This window comes from Durio zibethinus, chromosome 4, assembly GCF_047325235.1.
Source record: "Durio zibethinus cultivar Kanyao isolate XHJ-2024 chromosome 4, ASM4732523v1, whole genome shotgun sequence".
NCBI classification, from domain to species: Eukaryota; Viridiplantae; Streptophyta; class Magnoliopsida; order Malvales; family Malvaceae; genus Durio; species Durio zibethinus.
Genome location: NC_143165.1, coordinates 380,502 through 398,024, shown reverse-complemented (window position 1 = coordinate 398,024; position 17,523 = coordinate 380,502). Strand labels below are relative to the sequence as shown.

The 17,523-nt window shown below is 32.2% G+C and overlaps 1 protein-coding gene across 4 annotated transcripts; it reads left to right on the top strand.

Annotated features, from left to right (window-relative positions):
- Window positions 1-559: 559 nt before the first annotated feature.
- On the top strand, window positions 560-9,912 carry LOC111286979 (putative LRR receptor-like serine/threonine-protein kinase At5g37450). Of its 4 annotated transcripts, none has more exons than XM_089758931.1 (21): window positions 560-630; window positions 858-948; window positions 1,100-1,244; window positions 1,764-1,835; window positions 1,964-2,035; window positions 2,693-2,836; window positions 2,931-3,002; window positions 3,124-3,195; window positions 3,702-3,776; window positions 4,028-4,096; window positions 4,357-4,425; window positions 4,619-4,690; window positions 4,854-4,940; window positions 5,131-5,199; window positions 5,327-5,853; window positions 6,727-6,885; window positions 7,004-7,287; window positions 7,795-7,846; window positions 8,232-8,479; window positions 8,799-8,933; window positions 9,322-9,912. In XM_089758931.1, the coding sequence occupies exons 2-21, from the start codon at window positions 858-860 to the stop codon at window positions 9,670-9,672; spliced, it is 2,865 nt and encodes a 954-aa protein (XP_089615057.1). In that variant the 5' UTR covers window positions 560-630; the 3' UTR covers window positions 9,673-9,912. The 4 variants fall into 4 exon arrangements, with proteins under 4 accessions (XP_089615057.1, XP_089615058.1, XP_089615056.1 ...); XM_089758930.1 differs by lacking the exon at window positions 560-630 and adding an exon at window positions 737-751; XM_089758932.1 differs by lacking the exons at window positions 560-630; window positions 3,124-3,195 and adding an exon at window positions 710-751.
- The last annotated feature ends 7,611 nt before the right edge of the window (window positions 9,913-17,523 follow it).

Genomic DNA, 17,523 nt, shown 5'->3' with positions numbered 1-17,523 from the left:
TAAAAACAAATAAAATAATTTTGAAAATATTGAGAAAAAAGTTGAAATATCAATTTTTTTAGAATAAATTTTTAAGAAAAAATATTTAAGAAAAAATTGAAATATCAATCTTTTTCTAAAAATTACAAAATGAAACTTTTAAATTTTCCAATGATGAAATTACTAAAAGGTTGCAATAGTAATTTCTACTTAAATTTTTAGGCAATATATTATTTTCTAAATAGTGCTAAAATATTAGAGTATTTAGAAAACTGTCCAATATTAAAGATTTTAATAAGAAAATAACCAACAAAAAAAATTTTTTTTAGATCCGACGAGAGCTGCTTCAAGAGTGTTAATAGATATTTTGAATACTCCTAAAGTGAAAAAATATTCTTAAATTTTTACTAAAATATCGAAGTAATTTAAGATTAATTTCAAGTATTAAATTTTCTTGAATTGAAAAAAAAAAAATTTTTGTTAGGCTTGATGGATGGATGACACAAAATTAATTGGTACCATCTTTAGATAGTCTGTATGACTTTGTTCTCTTTTGCTTGTCCTTAACATTTCGTCTTTTTAATGCTCTTATATGCATTAACACTATCTTGTTGTGGTTCCCATAAAGAATAAAGAGAACAGGAAAGAAAGGCATGCATTTCACACTTTTTATTTTGCTAATTAAGAAGTCTAGAGTTTGTTTCGTTCCTTTTTTTAAAAAATAATTTTTACACAAATATAATAAATGTGTTTTTTAGAATTCTTTTATGAAGTAATTTATTGCAATCCTTTTTCTTCATATAGATTTTAATGACCTTTTCGTTAATATATTTGTACTGATATAAGAATGTTTTGTGTTGAATATGTATGTTTGACAGATGGCAAAGGCAATACTAAGTATTGTTCTTATTGCTGTTTCATGTTGCTTTGCTCTTCTTGCTTCAGGACAGCTTACTTATCCATCTGAAGGTTGATGTTGTTTTGGGTTTACATTCTTTCTTTGGGCTCATATTTTGTTAGTTAATAAGAAGAGAAAATGATAAATTCTAGAGACCATTTAGTGTTTCATCATGTTGAATCGTTAATCATTTATTAAATGATTGTTTGTGTTGAATTACAGTTGACGCACTGAATGGCATTTGGCGTAAACTCCAAGATCCAATGAAAAACCTCAGAAACTGGACAAAAAGAGATCCATGTGTATCAAAATGGACTGGGGTAATCTGCACGTATCAAGATGATGGTTATTGGCATGTTCATGAATTGTATGCTTATTCATTTCCTTACTGATTGTTCTGATTATTCTGATTTTTTAATCTAACTTTTGTTATTATAATTTCATCTTTGAAATGTTTATTTCTACAATATCAGACTTTTGATTGTTTTGTGATATCCCTATCAAACTGTGCATTTAATTGAAGAGTGAAGACATCTATCCTTGATATGAGGCAACAACTTTTATTTTGGGAACTAATAATCTCAGCACCAAATGATTACTCAGATGATGCATTTTTCTCCTCTCACTTTGTCACTTGCATGATTTTCTTATCTTAAGAGCTAAGTTGTTTTATATGGACATGCACCTCAAGTGGTTAAGGTGATGGATCCACATGGCCAATTCTTTTAAACAAAAGAAGAATAGGAGAGTGATATAATTTCACTTCACTAGTGGCCTTTAAGACAACAGTCCATAACATTAGTGAAATGTTAGACTTAAGATGGTCTGTTTAATTTACACATCAAGATAATGTTTACTGTTTTGCCTGGTTTCTGCTGTGATGCAGGCGGATGCTAAAATTGAATCTTTCTGGAGATCTTGCCCCTGAAATCGGCCAACTACCTAATTTGACTATATTGTAAGTGGTATCAGATCAACACCTAAGTTTTGGGTTGATCTTGCTGGAGATATTATGTCATTGAGCTATTGTCAAATTCTTGCATCATCATCAATAACTTACTACTTCTGTTCCTTCAATTTGGGCAGGAATTTTATGGGGAATAATATTACTGGCAGTGTACCAAAGGAGATAGGCAATATAAAATCATTGAAGTTTCTGTAAGTAATTCCTATTCAGAAACAAACAAAAGAAATTTTTTCCTATCAGAGACTTTATCCATGGTAGTTCTTCCTTGCTGATGGCTGTGACAAATTTCTAGCTTTCTCTCGTTTTATAGATTGGAAAGAAATTTTGTGCTTAGCAAGACAAACTGCTTTCTCCACTGGCAAAACAAGTGTAAAGGCAGTTTTAATATGTTAGGTCCAGATATTTTTTTTTGCAGATAAGATACAAATAAAATGATGATATATAATCAATTAATGGCTAGTAGAATTTATAAAGTTTATAACTCAAAGCACATAATAACACTGTGGGACATACTAATGAGGGACAGAACTTTCAAAATCTAGTTGGCATTTTTCTTCATTAAGTATCAGCATTCTTCTGTAAGTTTAATACTACTAGGTGAGCATTGTCTCCTATTTTTAAATTTTCTAAGTTCTTATTTTGTGCAAGTAAGTTCAGATGTGATTCTTTGAATTCATCCATCATCTGATTGGGGATAGAGATGATTACATGATCACTAAGAAATAGTTCTTGATATGCTTCTCTCTTTTGTTTTGTGTTTTTTTCCGGAGAATAGAGCAAGATATTTGTTGTTAAAAATATTACAAATTTTCATTGCACAAAGCTTACAAGACTACTCGTGGTTGCAGGCTTTTAAGTGGAAATCAGCTTTCTGGATCTTTAGCAGACGAGCTTGGTTATCTGCCCAAGTTAGTGGTGTTTCAGGTTGATTTGAATCAGATATCAGGATCACTGCCCAAATCTTTTGCAAATCTGGCCAAGTGCAAGCACTTGTGAGTAAATAATATATATTTAAATTAAATGCTTTTATATTAGGAAGTAATTGCATTAATAATCTTTTTTTTTTATGCTTTTTGTTGACCGCAGTCACATGAACAACAACTCAATTAGTGGTCAGATTCCACCAGAGCTCTTCACCATGCCTCAACTTGAGCATTTGTAAGCTCAGTGATAATCAATAGCATTGCGCGTGTTATTTTTAACGGAACAACTTCCTATATTCTTGTGTTTGTCACTAATTGTGGGCACTTATAATCATCTTATATCCATGGATTTGCAGCCTGTTGGACAATAATAACTTATCAGGTTATCTACCACCAGAATTTTCACAGATGCCAAACTTGAAAATGCTGTATGAGAAAGCTTTTCCTTTTCAAGTATTCATATGTTTAACTTATTATTTCTCTTCTACCAGTGTACAAAAATATCATGGTTTTGAGTGCTAGTCCCAGACCAATTCCTTCTGTATCTTGCTGCTATTGAATGAAGCATATCAGCGATTTAGCTCAAAATTAACTAATATCATGTAAATGCAAAGTGCATAAAGAATCACATATTTTTGTTTGTTACGAGAAGAGATCAAGTACTATTGCTATGTCTACCCTATATGCCTTTGATACTTAAAAACGAACTAAATGCATTTGATGCAATGAAGCATCGTTCATTTTATTACAAAACGAATTAACCTGTGAAATTTTACTAATCATTAGTTGTAGGATTAATTAAACAGCTTCATCATTTGGTTTCAGATACTCTTTCCTAAAGTTGTTCCATATTCATGCTGTCTACTGAAATAAATATGGTTTCCTTGAATGGAATTATGATTAATTCTCATACTAGCATTTCCTTTTAATGCAGCCAACTTGATAATAACAATTTTGGTGGAACAGAGATTCCTGCTTCTTACGGCAACATGCCCAACCTGTTGAAACTGTCAGCTTCTGTTTCTCCCTCTCTATTGACTTTCAGTTTATTCATGGGTTAATTTCCTTTCAAAATATGCCATCAAACATGTTGTTCAGATAGGGGAAAAAGGATACTAATAATAGTAAAATGTCAAGGGTTGTAGCATGGGCTCTCATAGTCTTGTGTCTTCACATTCTTTTACAGTTCCTCTTTTTAAATTTATAATGTTCCCCAAACTGCTAAATTTGTGCATAATTTTATTCCATTCATCTTAACAGAAGTCTTAGGAACTGCAGCTTGCATGGAGCTATTCCTGATTTCAGTAGTATTACAACATTTCGTTATCTGTAAGTCTTTGGGCTTTTTTAAGAGTGTTCTATAATTGGTTCCTTTAGTCACATGCCTGTTTGTGTGTTAATATTTTTACCAGTTTCTTTGGTCTATTGTTGATATCAAGCTAGTCATAATGAGATACTGCGATTTTGTACGCTTGACATTTGACATTGATGTTGTTCTGTATGCATGATGATTTAAACAATTTAAATAGTTTTCGGCTGATTACCAAATTTAAGTATATCTCACTTATTTGTGCTGTTCATATTTTCAGTGATCTGAGCCATAACCAACTTACTGGAGGGATCCCAATGAATAAGCTTTCTGATAACATCACAACTATGTAAGGGTTGTTGATGTACAAAGTCATTAAAACTCAGTTCTCTCTCTCCCTCTCTGACACACGCACACACGAACGAATTTTAGCTGCTGTTGCCATTATATGAATTTTCTTTTTCATTGATATGATAAAATGACTCTTTTTCATTGATGTGATAAAATGGATCATCATTGTTTTTGTTCTTTGAATGGGGCAGTGATCTATCTTATAATTTGCTGAACGGATCCATCCCTTCAAACTTTTCAGGCCTGCCTCATCTTCAGAGATTGTAAGAATTAATCTTTTTTTTTTACTGCCAACTTCCTTTACAAGAATTTCATATTGCATGTTTCAGCAATATTGATTGAATTATTTTATTGTGGACTATCTTACACAAGTTGAATGATAGCAAGAAGAACAGACTAATTAATGAGACTTGCTTTTTGTTGCAGGTCACTGGAAAACAATTCGTTAAGTGGAGATGTTCCCTTCACTATTTGGCGAAATGTAAATTTTACTGCTAAGGCAAGACTTATCATGTAAGTCATTAGGGGAGAAAGCTATCATTTTGAGCTACATTTATTGCAAAAAGTTACTTAAAGAAATACAAAAGTAGGATATTGTTGAGAGATCTATGATATCTGTTATGCTATTGAGATTAACTACGTCCAGCATGGTGGATGAATCGCTTGACTTGCCTGGTCCTCTGTGCACATGCTTTACTTGCAGAGATTTCCGGAGTAATTCGCTTTCAAATTTTTCAGGCAGAATAGATCCTCCTTCAAATGTTACAATTAGGTGAGCCTTGATTCTTTTTTTATTTTCTTTTATTTTTCTGTACATGTAAAGCTATGTAATATATTAATTTAACATAACAGTTGCACATACTTTGATAATCTCTAATTAGTGCTTCCTGGATACTTAGGCTCCAGGGCAATCCTGTGTGTACCTTAGCAAATCAACTAAACATAGCCCAATTCTGTCGAATTACTCTTGGAAATGATGATTTTGTATCTGGAAATGGAAGCTCAAGTAACTATAATGACAGCTGCCTACCTCAATCTTGTCCTCTCAGTGACAACTATGATTATGTCCCAGAATCTCCTGATCCTTGCTTCTGTGCTGCACCTTTAGGAGTCACGTTACGCTTAAAAAGTCCTACCATATCAGATTTTCGTCCATATATTTATTCATATAAGATGTTCATTACGTCCAATCTCGGCTTGGATCTTTATCAACTATTTGTGGAATCATTTATATGGCAAACGGGTCCTAGGCTACTGCTGTATTTAAAATTTTTCCCTCAATATCAATATAGCAACAAGACTCATAAATTCAATGACACTGAGGTACAACAGATCGAAGACATGATTGCTACACTTTCAATTCCTCCGGATGACATCTTTGGTTCATATGAGCTGCTCAGTTTTACACTCGGACTTTACTCAAATGGTATCTCTACATTACTGTATCATTCTTTTCTTGTTCCTCAATTTTTTTTGTTTGGTTCTAATCAAGCATCTAATTTTTCCTTTACAAATTTACAGTTCAATTTCATTTTTCTTTTTCAGGATTATCATAAATGACTCCTTTTCTTTTCCTTTTATTTCTTTGAACAAAAAGATCTCATCAAACCAGTTTTTTTACTTGCTGTTAAAGAAAAAAATGAGAAACAGAAAACAAGAAGCATAACTGATGATCTTAACTGTCAACAAAACACTTTTCGCTTATTAATGCAGCTAATCATCATGTATTGCAAATCCTGTACGTCGTTTGTCATTGTCAAAGATAGCACAGTACTCTATGCAACAGGAAAAAGTTTTTGCTATAAGTCTCGGCTTAGAAAGTTGTAGTCTTTTATAGGAGGTTTTGCATGTTATTTACTTTTTCCTATAAATTATAGTATGAAGGAAGAAGGATCATCTTATCAGTGTCTTATCATTAATAACTCATCAATACACTCGTTTAATTTTTTGTTTTTTCTATTTTTGGAAAGATACAAATATAAATTTCCTTTGATCAGCAACAAAAACTTTGGCTAGGGTAAAAATTCATGAATAGAAAATAAAAAGGAAAACAGAAGGTAGAAAATGAAGTCAGATAGCTTTACAGCTTTCAATGAACATTATGCATGTTAATTACAATTGTTACTCTAAATTTAGGCATGTACATAAATCCTTTTGTCTTTTATTCTTCACTTCCCATTGCTACCCTCTTATTAATATATATATATATATATATATAGTAGATTGTACGTTGAACAAGGTGCTCCAGTAGTTTTCAAGTATACTTCAATTTTTAGCTAAATGATTCTTGTTATTGCAGTTTATCCCCAGTCCTCGAAATCAGGAATAAGTAAAGGTGCCATAATCGGAATAATCTTAGGGGTCATGTCCCTTGTAGGTGTAATATCTTCGGCAGTTACGGTCCTCTTCTATATATGGAGCACCAAATCCGGGCATGACATATCAAAAAAAGAGTCAAGTAAGTCCACATGTAATTTCTCAATCGCCTGGCTATTATCTCTTTCTTGTCATATATAAAGGCAATGATCATTACCTAATTTATCCTCCTCCTTGTTACTGTTTCATCCCCATTGCAGTTGCAAAAATTCCGATCGGAACTGATAGTGTTAAGGACTTCAGCTTTGGAGAACTTGAAGCAGCTACAACTGGTTTCAACGATACCACTCAAGTTGGTCAAGGAGGCTACGGAAAGGTTTACAGAGGCATTTTGGCTAATGGAACAGTAGTGGCAATTAAGCGTGGCCAACAAGGATCTTTGCAGGGTCAGATAGAATTTATAACTGAAATAGAACTGTTGTCGCGAGTGCATCATCGGAACCTGGTTTCTTTGGTTGGATATTGTATCGAACAAGGCGAGCAGGTGCAGTCATGGCTGTTCCTTCGTATTACATTTCAAGGTTACAAACCAATATAACTGAGTACAAGGGAAACAAAAGTTGAACAAGAAAAAAAAAAAAAAAAACCCATCTGTCAATGAAATCATGAGAAGAGCCCATATGTTTAAATTCCTAACCGATTCCGTCACAAAAAAAAAAAAAAAGAACCCTAACCCATGGAATTTCATTTGAGCTATCATCAATATCTTTTATCTCATAAATGTAGAATCTTGGTGCAGACTTGCTTAAATGCCAGGGATATCTTTCGTATTACATTTCAAGGTTACAATAAAATTTGGATATTCCCTCCGGATCCTTTTAAAGCTCCTCGGATCATATTGGCTGACTATGCAAGTGTTAGATATACTGAATTTATTGCCCCTTTTCATGAAAAAAGGGATAAAAATTCCGCTTAAGTCAGATGCATCTACAACAATACCTGATATCTGTATAAAAAGAAAGGCTAATTTTTGGCTTTTTTTTGTTCTCAGATGTTAGTATATGAGTTTATGCCCAATGGTTCTCTCCATGATCTTCTCTCAGGTAAATTTCTCTTCAGCTTTCTGATGTTGAGAGCACAGTTGTGTTAATCAAGTTGTGTGGACGCACATGGTTTGAATAATGCCATTTGGATCAGCAATGTAAATTAAACATGATAAAACTTTCACACACGAGAGGTTTTTACCTTTTAGAATGAAACTACAAGCTAAATACAGCGATACCTTTCCTATGCCAAAACTGTATAGGTGGTTTCTTTCAAATGTATACTTTCTGAAAATCCTGACCATTTTCCTAATTGTACATGCTGTTTGACTTCATCTTGATATTTGTCTGAAAATCTACCAATATTATCTTCCACTTCAATGATTTTAACTGTTGCTTTATGTTGTTGCAAAATTTCACATTGCTTTATGTGAGGAAATCACAGATGGATGCAGGCATACCTTGAGTTTCCCCATGCGGTTGCACATTGCATTGGGCTCAGCCAAAGGCATCCTCTACCTACATACTGAAGCTGACCCACCAATAATTCATCGGGATATCAAGGCAAACAACATATTGTTGGACTTCAAGTTTACTCCTAAAGTTTCTGATTTTGGAATCTCAAGGCTTGCACCAGTACCAGATACTGAAGGAGCTGCTGCTCATGTATCCACAGTTGTGAAAGGCACACCAGTAAGAGCTTTGTGATTATATCACATTTCCCACAGGCAAACTAGCATAACTTAGTTCTACATTATACAACACCTGGGATTTAATTTTCACCCAATAAGAGAAACCTTGGACTTTAATCTTCCAATTTCTGAGTGACCTGGAACTCATACAATGGCTTGAGCTGCAGTTAAAAATATCTTTTTTGCACCTAATTTTTGAGAAATGATACACCCGTCAGTTGAAGCATGAGTTCTTGCTTGCAGTCGGATATTTATGCTGCTTTGTTAGTTAATTATTTTGATTTGTCATGAAGTTTACTTCCATTTTGTTTTCTGTATAGGGCTATCTGGATCCTGAATATTTCTTGACTCACACGTTGACAGAGAAAAGTGATGTCTATAGCCTTGGAATAGTGTTTCTGGAACTTTTGACAGGGATGCCGCCTATCTCTCATGGCAGAAACATTGTCCGAGAGGTACTAATTATTATTCCACTGCAAGCACTTTATTCAGTTTTGCTGGAAGATTTTTCTCTAAAAGAAAAAAAAAAAAACAGTTATCTTTAAGCTTTATCATTCTGTAATAATTATACCTGATTGATTTTGGTGATTGAGTTTGTATCAATGTCAGGTGAAACATATTTTTCCTTATCTGATTCTTTCTCTAAATTCATTTCAATATTCTTAATAGAAAAAATAGTTAGAAACACTGTGATGATATTATAGTTTACAAGTTTGCATTCTAAGTCGTAAATCTTCTCTGGATTTGTTGCTGAATCATTGTTAAATAAGCATATTCAGGCAAGCAATCTGGAAATCCTGAACTTTTTTCTTTTATGAAATCATAAGTAAACGTGTACTACAGGTTTATGGAGCTTGTCAATCAGGATTGATGTTTTCCATCATAGACCGGAGCATGGGTTCATACTCTTCTGAAATCATCAAGAAATTTATGGCACTGGCCCTGAAGTGTTGCCAGGATGATCCCAAGGAACGACCGACAATGTTGGAAGTTGTGAGAGAGTTAGAGAACTTATGTTCACTGCTTCCGGAGTCCGACATGATTCCAACAGAGTCAGATGCGTCCATTTCCGAAGTGTCAGGGGTTGGCTCATCGCATCTCTACTTTGGAAAGAATTCCCATCCCCAAATGACCACTGAAATCATAGGAAGTGAACTTGTTAGCGGTGTAATCCCCACCATCAAGCCTCGCTGATGCAAGCAGCCTTGTTTACTCAATGTTGGAATCAAATGTGCTCTCATCAGTTCATCATGTTGAATATTTTGAAAGCAAATGTAATGAGGCTGCTCAGTCACTGTATATGGCTTTAATTTTACGTGAAAAATGGGAAACCAATAGCTATGTATGTAAATACTAAAATTGTGCATTTTGTCTGGAAAATAATAGAATATCATCACTAATAATGAAGATAGTGTTTCAGATTTTTTTTTTGAATGACTTTGAATTTAATTATCTCATAACAATTTCACATTGCTTAGTAGTAAAAACATTCTACAATTTCTTGATGAAATGAATATCCAGGACAGGTCTTACGGTAATATCATCCCCATGTTGAATGATCCTTTGCTTGGATAAATCATAATAACTTCGAGAAATGGTACTCAAAATAAAACCTTTACCTCGACTTACCGTACAAAATCACAAGGTTCGGTGCTTTCACTTGTTTCCTGACAAATTCCCACCAAACTCTACATTATACTTCTATGAATCAACGGACATTGAAAATTACATTATACTTTATTTTCTCATAGCATTGGCTAAAGGCTATTGGGTATTGGAAAAGGATAAAGATTGTTGTAATATTCATATTTTCATAGTCAAAGGAGAACTCCTTTTGTTATGGTGAATGGTGCTGACCTGGTTGTCTCATTCCCCCGGATGGGATTGATACTTGACATTTCCATATCGATATAGAATGAATTATATAAGCAAAGGAATGGGAATGTCATGGTCTTTCTTTCTTGGTAAACACCTGCCTGCTTCTTCAACTGATTTCGACTATGAATTAGTTATTACATCACGTTATTACAATTAATTAGTTAATGCTTGCTCCCTCCACCCTTTTCATAAAAGAAAAGGTACTAGTAATTCACAAAGAAACAACCGAACCTCCACATACTACTATTCAATGCAACAAGTTGAAAATTTCAATGGAAACTGGGCCCAAAGACTAGGAAATTTAATCAATTGAAAAAAACCAAAAAACAGCTCTAAGATGGACCACCAACATATTATGGTGAACAATAATTACGAAAGACTATTCCATAAGAAATTTTCAATGGTGTCGTTATTTCCTCGAAATCGAAATCTAAATCTAAATCATGGGATTTGGAGGGGTATTTACGTCAGGGGCATTTCCTCAACACCATAGATCTGGATAGATCTTTGAAAATCTCATAGTTAAAAGGGGAATTCTTTGTCAATAAGCTAAAATTCTCTTTTAAAATAACCGTAAGGCATTTGTGCTTTATGATTGGGAAAAAGGATATCTACTTATTACTGGAATAGCTGATCATGATTGTGCCTTTGACGTGTAAAATAGAGACTTTGGCTAGTTTGGGAAATAAAGGAACTTAGTATTAACCAAACGGCAATAACTATTTAAATCAAATGAAGTCCAGATTGAATAGGTCTTATCATCAAAACAATATTCTATTATTTTTAATTTAGGATATCAACAATCTTTTTCAATGCTAGGTGATATTTGTAGACCAAGTACTTGGAATCTTTTCCCTCCTTCCCAAGGAAAATGATTTAGACTTTATAGAAAAATTCCACGGAATCTTCAATGTTGCTTTCTAAGAGTATACATGCAATGCAGGGCCAAGTCCCGGGTAAGGACATGGTTGAAAAGCTGTTAATGACTCTTCTACGTAGGGGTGGTAATATAGCACTTTTTGCTGATAGTCAAGGTATCAAACCCTTTAAATTTAACTTAACTGCCATGAAATTAAATTAAATTCCAATCTGAAAGGTTAAAACAGATTGGCCCTTTTGTTACCGCTGACAAGTTATACCGTATGTTTATATGTATATAAATTGTTGAATTGCTTCAAATAATTTTGTTATATTTCATTGCAGTTGTGGAGTTCTATGGGAATTTAGGATTTGAACCTGATCCAGAGGGCATTAAGGGTATATATGTTTTGGTATCCAAGATATTAATTGCCATTTCACTAAGGAAAAGAATCAGCATTACTTCAAATAGGTGCTTTCATCATGGATGTTGGTTCATCTATAAGACTTAACAGGGGCTTGGGACATTAGAGGAGGAAATCAGTACGTGAGTCAAGAATTAATCATATGTTTGCCATTGTAACACACTAAGATCATATTTGGTATACAAAATTCTAATAGAATAGGATAAAATGATAGTATGAATAGAATTAGATTAAATAATACTATCATAACTTATATTTGATGTCTATAAGGATTAAGGTAAAATAATTTATTTATTGATTAAAATCATCCTTCCTCAAAGTTTATACAATTAAAAGTATTGATATAATTTTTAATAGTATAATAAGACATGTAAATGTAGATATCCCGATCTGTCCAGGGTTTGTTTATTTTTATTAATTAAAAATAATAGTGAAAAAAAAAAGGTAGAAACGAAAAATTAGGAAAAATTCTAGGTGATTGGATTTATTTTAGATTGTTTCTACGAGGTTATTAAAGTTGAGATAAACTCAGAATTGAAGATTGAAGGGGTTGAAACTCTTTTTCAGTTTAGGGTTCTAAGATCTTGAACCCTATAAATACAGAGGTGCATTAGGCCTTAATACAGAGAAAAAACCAAAAACACAGGTCAAAAAAGCATCACGCAAGGGAAGATAGAAAGTAATCGAAAGATTTTTAGGGTTAAAAAAGAGGATTTTTTTGGAAATTTTTTTGAAAAATTTTTAGTTTTTCGATAAACTTTTCAATGCTAGTTGAATTTTTGAATTTCTTACGCTGATTGAATTTTTCAGCAAGTTTTCCAGAATCTAACCACATTTCGATATGATTCTTAGATTTCGAGTATTCCCTAGTTTTCAACAACAGATTAACAAAAATCAGTGAAGTTTCGACTGACTTCCAATGAACAAACTCAGATTCTGGTAACATTTTTCAGAATCTGGTGAATATTCAACTGAAGTTCTTCTAGGTTTTTAGAGAGAGAGGGGGAGAAAAGAGGGAGAAGAGAGAGAGGGAAAAGAGATATCTGAGGGAAAAAGAAGGAATTTGGCTTATTTATACCCCATCAAAACGACGTCGTTTTGGCATTTAAAGGGTCCCAAGATTCACGTGTTTTTATTCGAGCAACTCGACTTGAGCGCAACCCACTTCTGCCAATCGTGTAGCAACCGATCCTTTGAGTCGAGCCGAGTTGCCAAGCTGCATCCCTTGAGCCGCTTTTTGTGCTTGGAGTTGAGTCGTTTCCCTATTTTAGTATTTTTTTTCTTTTATTTATTTATTTAAGTATTTTTTGCATGAATAAATTTGGAGAAAAATAAAAAAAAAGTCTAAAACAAGAATAAAATGTTTTTTTGGAGAATAAATATTAATTATCCAATGATAAAATTTTTAAAATTTCAAATGATAAATTTTTATAAATTTTTTATGTGAGAAATTTGTTTCTAAATTTGTCCCAAATTGTGAAATAATTTAGATAAAATTTCAATAACAATAATTAATATTTATTTTCAATCAAAAAAATAAAAAAATAAAAAAAATAAAATTTTGGTTGAAAATATGTGACAATTATCCAATGATGAGATTTTTAAAAATTTCAAATGGTAAATTTTTTAAGAAATCTCTAAGTGAGAAATTTCTTTAAATTTGTCCTAAATGATGGAAGAATTTAAATGAAACTTCAAAAAAATAATTGTCATATTATTTTCCTTTTGAAGATAAAAAAAGAGAAGAAAATTAAAAAAAAAATTAAATTGACCCAAATAGTGAAAAATTTAGAAATCCAAAAATAAATAAATAAATAAAGAGAATTTCTAAATAAGCCTAAATAGTGAAAATTTAGAAATTCAAAAGAGAAAATATTTCTTATTTGACTCAAATTGTGGAATAATTAGATATATTTTCAAATTAAAAAAAAAATAATACTAACAAAAAATTTTTTTCCAACGACGGAACCTCTTCAAGGAAACAAATGAGATCCTTGAATACTTTTAAGATAAGAAAACATTCTTTAAGAATTTTACTAGATTGATGAAAAATCTTACGAATTATTTTCAACATTTTAACATAAAATTTAAAATTATTAGCATCAAGACCTTAGGATAAATTTAAAATAAGATGGTACTATCCTTTGGATGGGCATGTGGGGGTGTTATAACCTTTTTCATATGTAACTAAACTTTCAAACCCTGTTCTGGTTAGTAGACTCGAACCTATTCTTTTATGGACTCTTAGTCAAGCTTAGGAGCTCCTTAAGAGGATAGATTCATTAGGTGGCCAATCACACCTAGTAAAAAAGACTGGTGGTGACTCCTTACTTTGTGTCTAGCTATAAATTTACAGATGTATATATTATGATAGTTTGGCGACTCTACTGGGGACGCTATAGAGAGTTAGGCCATAATAATTTTAAGTTTATCCTATCCTTAGGTCTAATGGTTGTAAAGTGCAATAATTATGTTTTTTTTGTTTACTAACATTTTTTTTTGTCTCTTATTTTATTTATGGGGGTTGATAATTTTATGTTCATTCACACACATTATCACTTGCATTTATATTACATGAACTCTATACCCAAGCTCTATCCTTCTTAAAAATGAGTAAAGTACCTACGTTCTCATGAGATGATAATCTTCGCAATGGCTAGCAAAATACTCTCATTTAAATTGAATCATTTCTATTAGTAGCCTATGATGGGTGAGGATTGGACTGCCTTACTAGTTTATGATAAATGATGATGTAAGAAACAATTTGAGAACCTTTAGTAGTTAAAATTACCTAACTCAGCATATAGTTTGCACTTAAAAGGCCAACCTGAAGATAGAGCTATTCCCACCCATCAATAGATGTACCTTAAAATTAGGATACAAGAAGGAATAATTTGTGTGATATGTTGCTTATCTAACCATTTTGTTTGACTTTGTGCATTTGCATTATCATATCATGCATCATTTTCATTGTCATATTTAACATTGTGCATCTACATCATTTTCATATTAGATTTCATCCATAAAAATGTACATTTCATTCATGCATCAACATATCATGCATAAAGCATAGCATTTCTAATAATACATAATTATGGTACTCAAGGTTTAAGGATAACTCCACTAAACAAAAACTCTACACAACTAACTTACCAATATAATACAAGAACTTGAGCAAGACAAATGAAATAAAAAAATTTTAATCATCTTGAGAGGATAGAGAAAGCTCAAGAGAAGCTAGAATGAAAGTTGAGTAAGATTTTGGATGCCTTGAATAAGTTAAACAAAGGAAAAAGAATATAAAAAAAATACTAGCCAGTAAGATCATCCATCACAAGAGGTGGATGAACCTCTGTAACTTTCTGGTTTTGGGCTGCATCAAGCCCAATCCACACAAGACCCACCACCACAGCAGTTCACATATCTAGTAGGGTATACATATCCTGAAATGTCATCAATTTCAAATCCAGAATAGTACCAGAGTTATGTAAATTTTATCTTTACTGAAAGGGCAGTAGAACCAATATTAATCCCCAACTTGGATAATCCATAAGATAAAAAAAAAACTAAGGCCTAAAGAGAAAAAAATTTTAGAAGGCTCAAAAGCTGAACAGAAGATAAACTTGTTAGAGGAAAGGTTGCTAGCAGTAGAGAAAATTAGTTTTTATGATTTCATGGATGCTGTTGGGCATTGTTTAGTCCCAGATATGATCATTCTTCTGAAGTTCAAGGTTTCAGAGTTTGAAAAATATAATGATACAAAGTGTTCAAATATCTATATTATCATGTATTGTAGGAAGATGGCTGCCCATGCTCATAATGAGAAGCTATTAATGCATGTATTCTAAGATAGTTTTACTGGCTCTACTGTTAGGTAGGATGTCCAGTTGGACAAGACTTGCATTCAATCCTGAAGTGATATGGCCCGTGATTTTATTAATTAGTATTGGCATATCATAGATTTAACCCCTGATTGTTTGTTTTTGTAAAACATAAAGAAAAAGGCAAATAAGTCATTTAAGGAATACGTCTAAAGGTTAAGGGATGTAGCTTTTCAAGAGCAGCCACTTTTGACTAAGAAAGAGACTATAATGCTGTTTGTAAGTACTTTAAAATCTCATTATTATGAAAAAATGATAGGGAATGCAACGAATAACTTAACTAATATGGTAATCATTGAAAATGCCATTAAGAATTGCAAGCTTCAAGAAGGAGAAACCACTAAAAAAGGAAGGTTACCTAAAAAGAAAAAAACTAAAGTCTAAGCTATGAATTTTGATGGGCAACAATATAAAAGCTATGCTTCATATCCACTGTCAGTTCATCCTGTTTACTATCCCATAATTAATGGTATTGTATAGGCCCTTTACCAACCATATCCATAATTAGCTTACCCACTAACTTACTAATTAACCTTTTAAGTACCTGCATCAGCTTCAAAGCCTAACAATCAAGGAAGTGGTTTAAGGAGATCTCAGAATAACCAAGAAAAGGGCACATATTGACCCTATCCCCATGACTTACATTGAGTTATTCCCAGAATTGATCAAGAATAACTTGATATCTTCAGTCATTGTAGAACCATTGAAGCCACCCTATCCAAAGTGATATGATACTAATATGATGTGCGATTATCATAATGAGAATGTGGGTCATTCCATTGAAACTTGTCCTGCTTTCAAACATAAGGTGCAAAGTCTGATCTGAAAAGGTTTGGTAAGCTTCGAGAATTAGTAAGGCAAGATGTTAATAAAAATTTTTCACTTGATCACACAGAGGCATAATTTTGAGAATGATGTTAAGGCTAGTTGAAAGTTACTTGTCATTTTAAGATTTCTTTCAGAGTAATGTTAGGAATTCTTTCATGCAATAAGATTTCTTTCATTATCATAAAAGACAAGTTGATACATTTTATTACATTTACTTTTTCATCCAAATCATTATTCCATACTTTGTTATTTACCACATCTTTTTATTCCCATTCTCAAATTTCAAATGATGAATGTTTAGATAATGATAACAATAATTTTGGGATTTAATTTTGAAAACTCATTCACATTGATAAAGTTCAATCTGATGAAACTATTTGAACAAAAAAAGCCAGCCACTAGCAGTTGTGAAATTAATATGTCTTTAAGATGTGCAATCTTTATAAAGATCAACAAGTTTGTTTTGTTCAATAGATGATTTTTAAGGAAAGAGTTCACATTTGAGATGAAAAATGATCATCTTTCTTTTGTCATTTGAAAAACCATCCATTGTTACCCTTTTTGAGCCTATTATGATTTATTTTTCTAAAAAATTTTGACTAAGGATTACCATCCACACTAGAGGATAATTTTTAAAAAGAAAAAAGGTCTCAAAGATAGAAAAGAAAAAAAAAGCAAAAGGAAAAAAAGAGAGAAAAAAAATTGAATGTCACACATGATTTGACGCAAAATAATGAGAATCATTTTGTGAGGAATAAGGTGAATGAGAAAGAAAAAAGTAGTGAAATGATGTGGAATGGGGTAAAATGGAAAGTTGTATCAAATGATGAGAAATGATTATTTAGTTTTGAACCCTTAAACACATGTTTTGAGCTATTTTATCCATTTTTTTCATGACCCTTCACCACGGCTTACATTACAACTTTTAAAAGTTTATTTAGATCAAATATGAGTGCTTGAATTGAATGATCATAATTGGGTTAAGGCATGCTCATGATAGAACATAGGAATCATGCTACATTACTCTAGAAATTAACGTGTCAGAGATATTACCAATGGATGAAAAAAATTAAAAAAAAAAGGAAAAAAAGGAAAGAGAAAAAAATGAAAAAAAGAAAAAAAAGAAAAAAAAATGAAAGAATGAAAAAAAAAGATGAAAATAAGAGAAAAGAAAA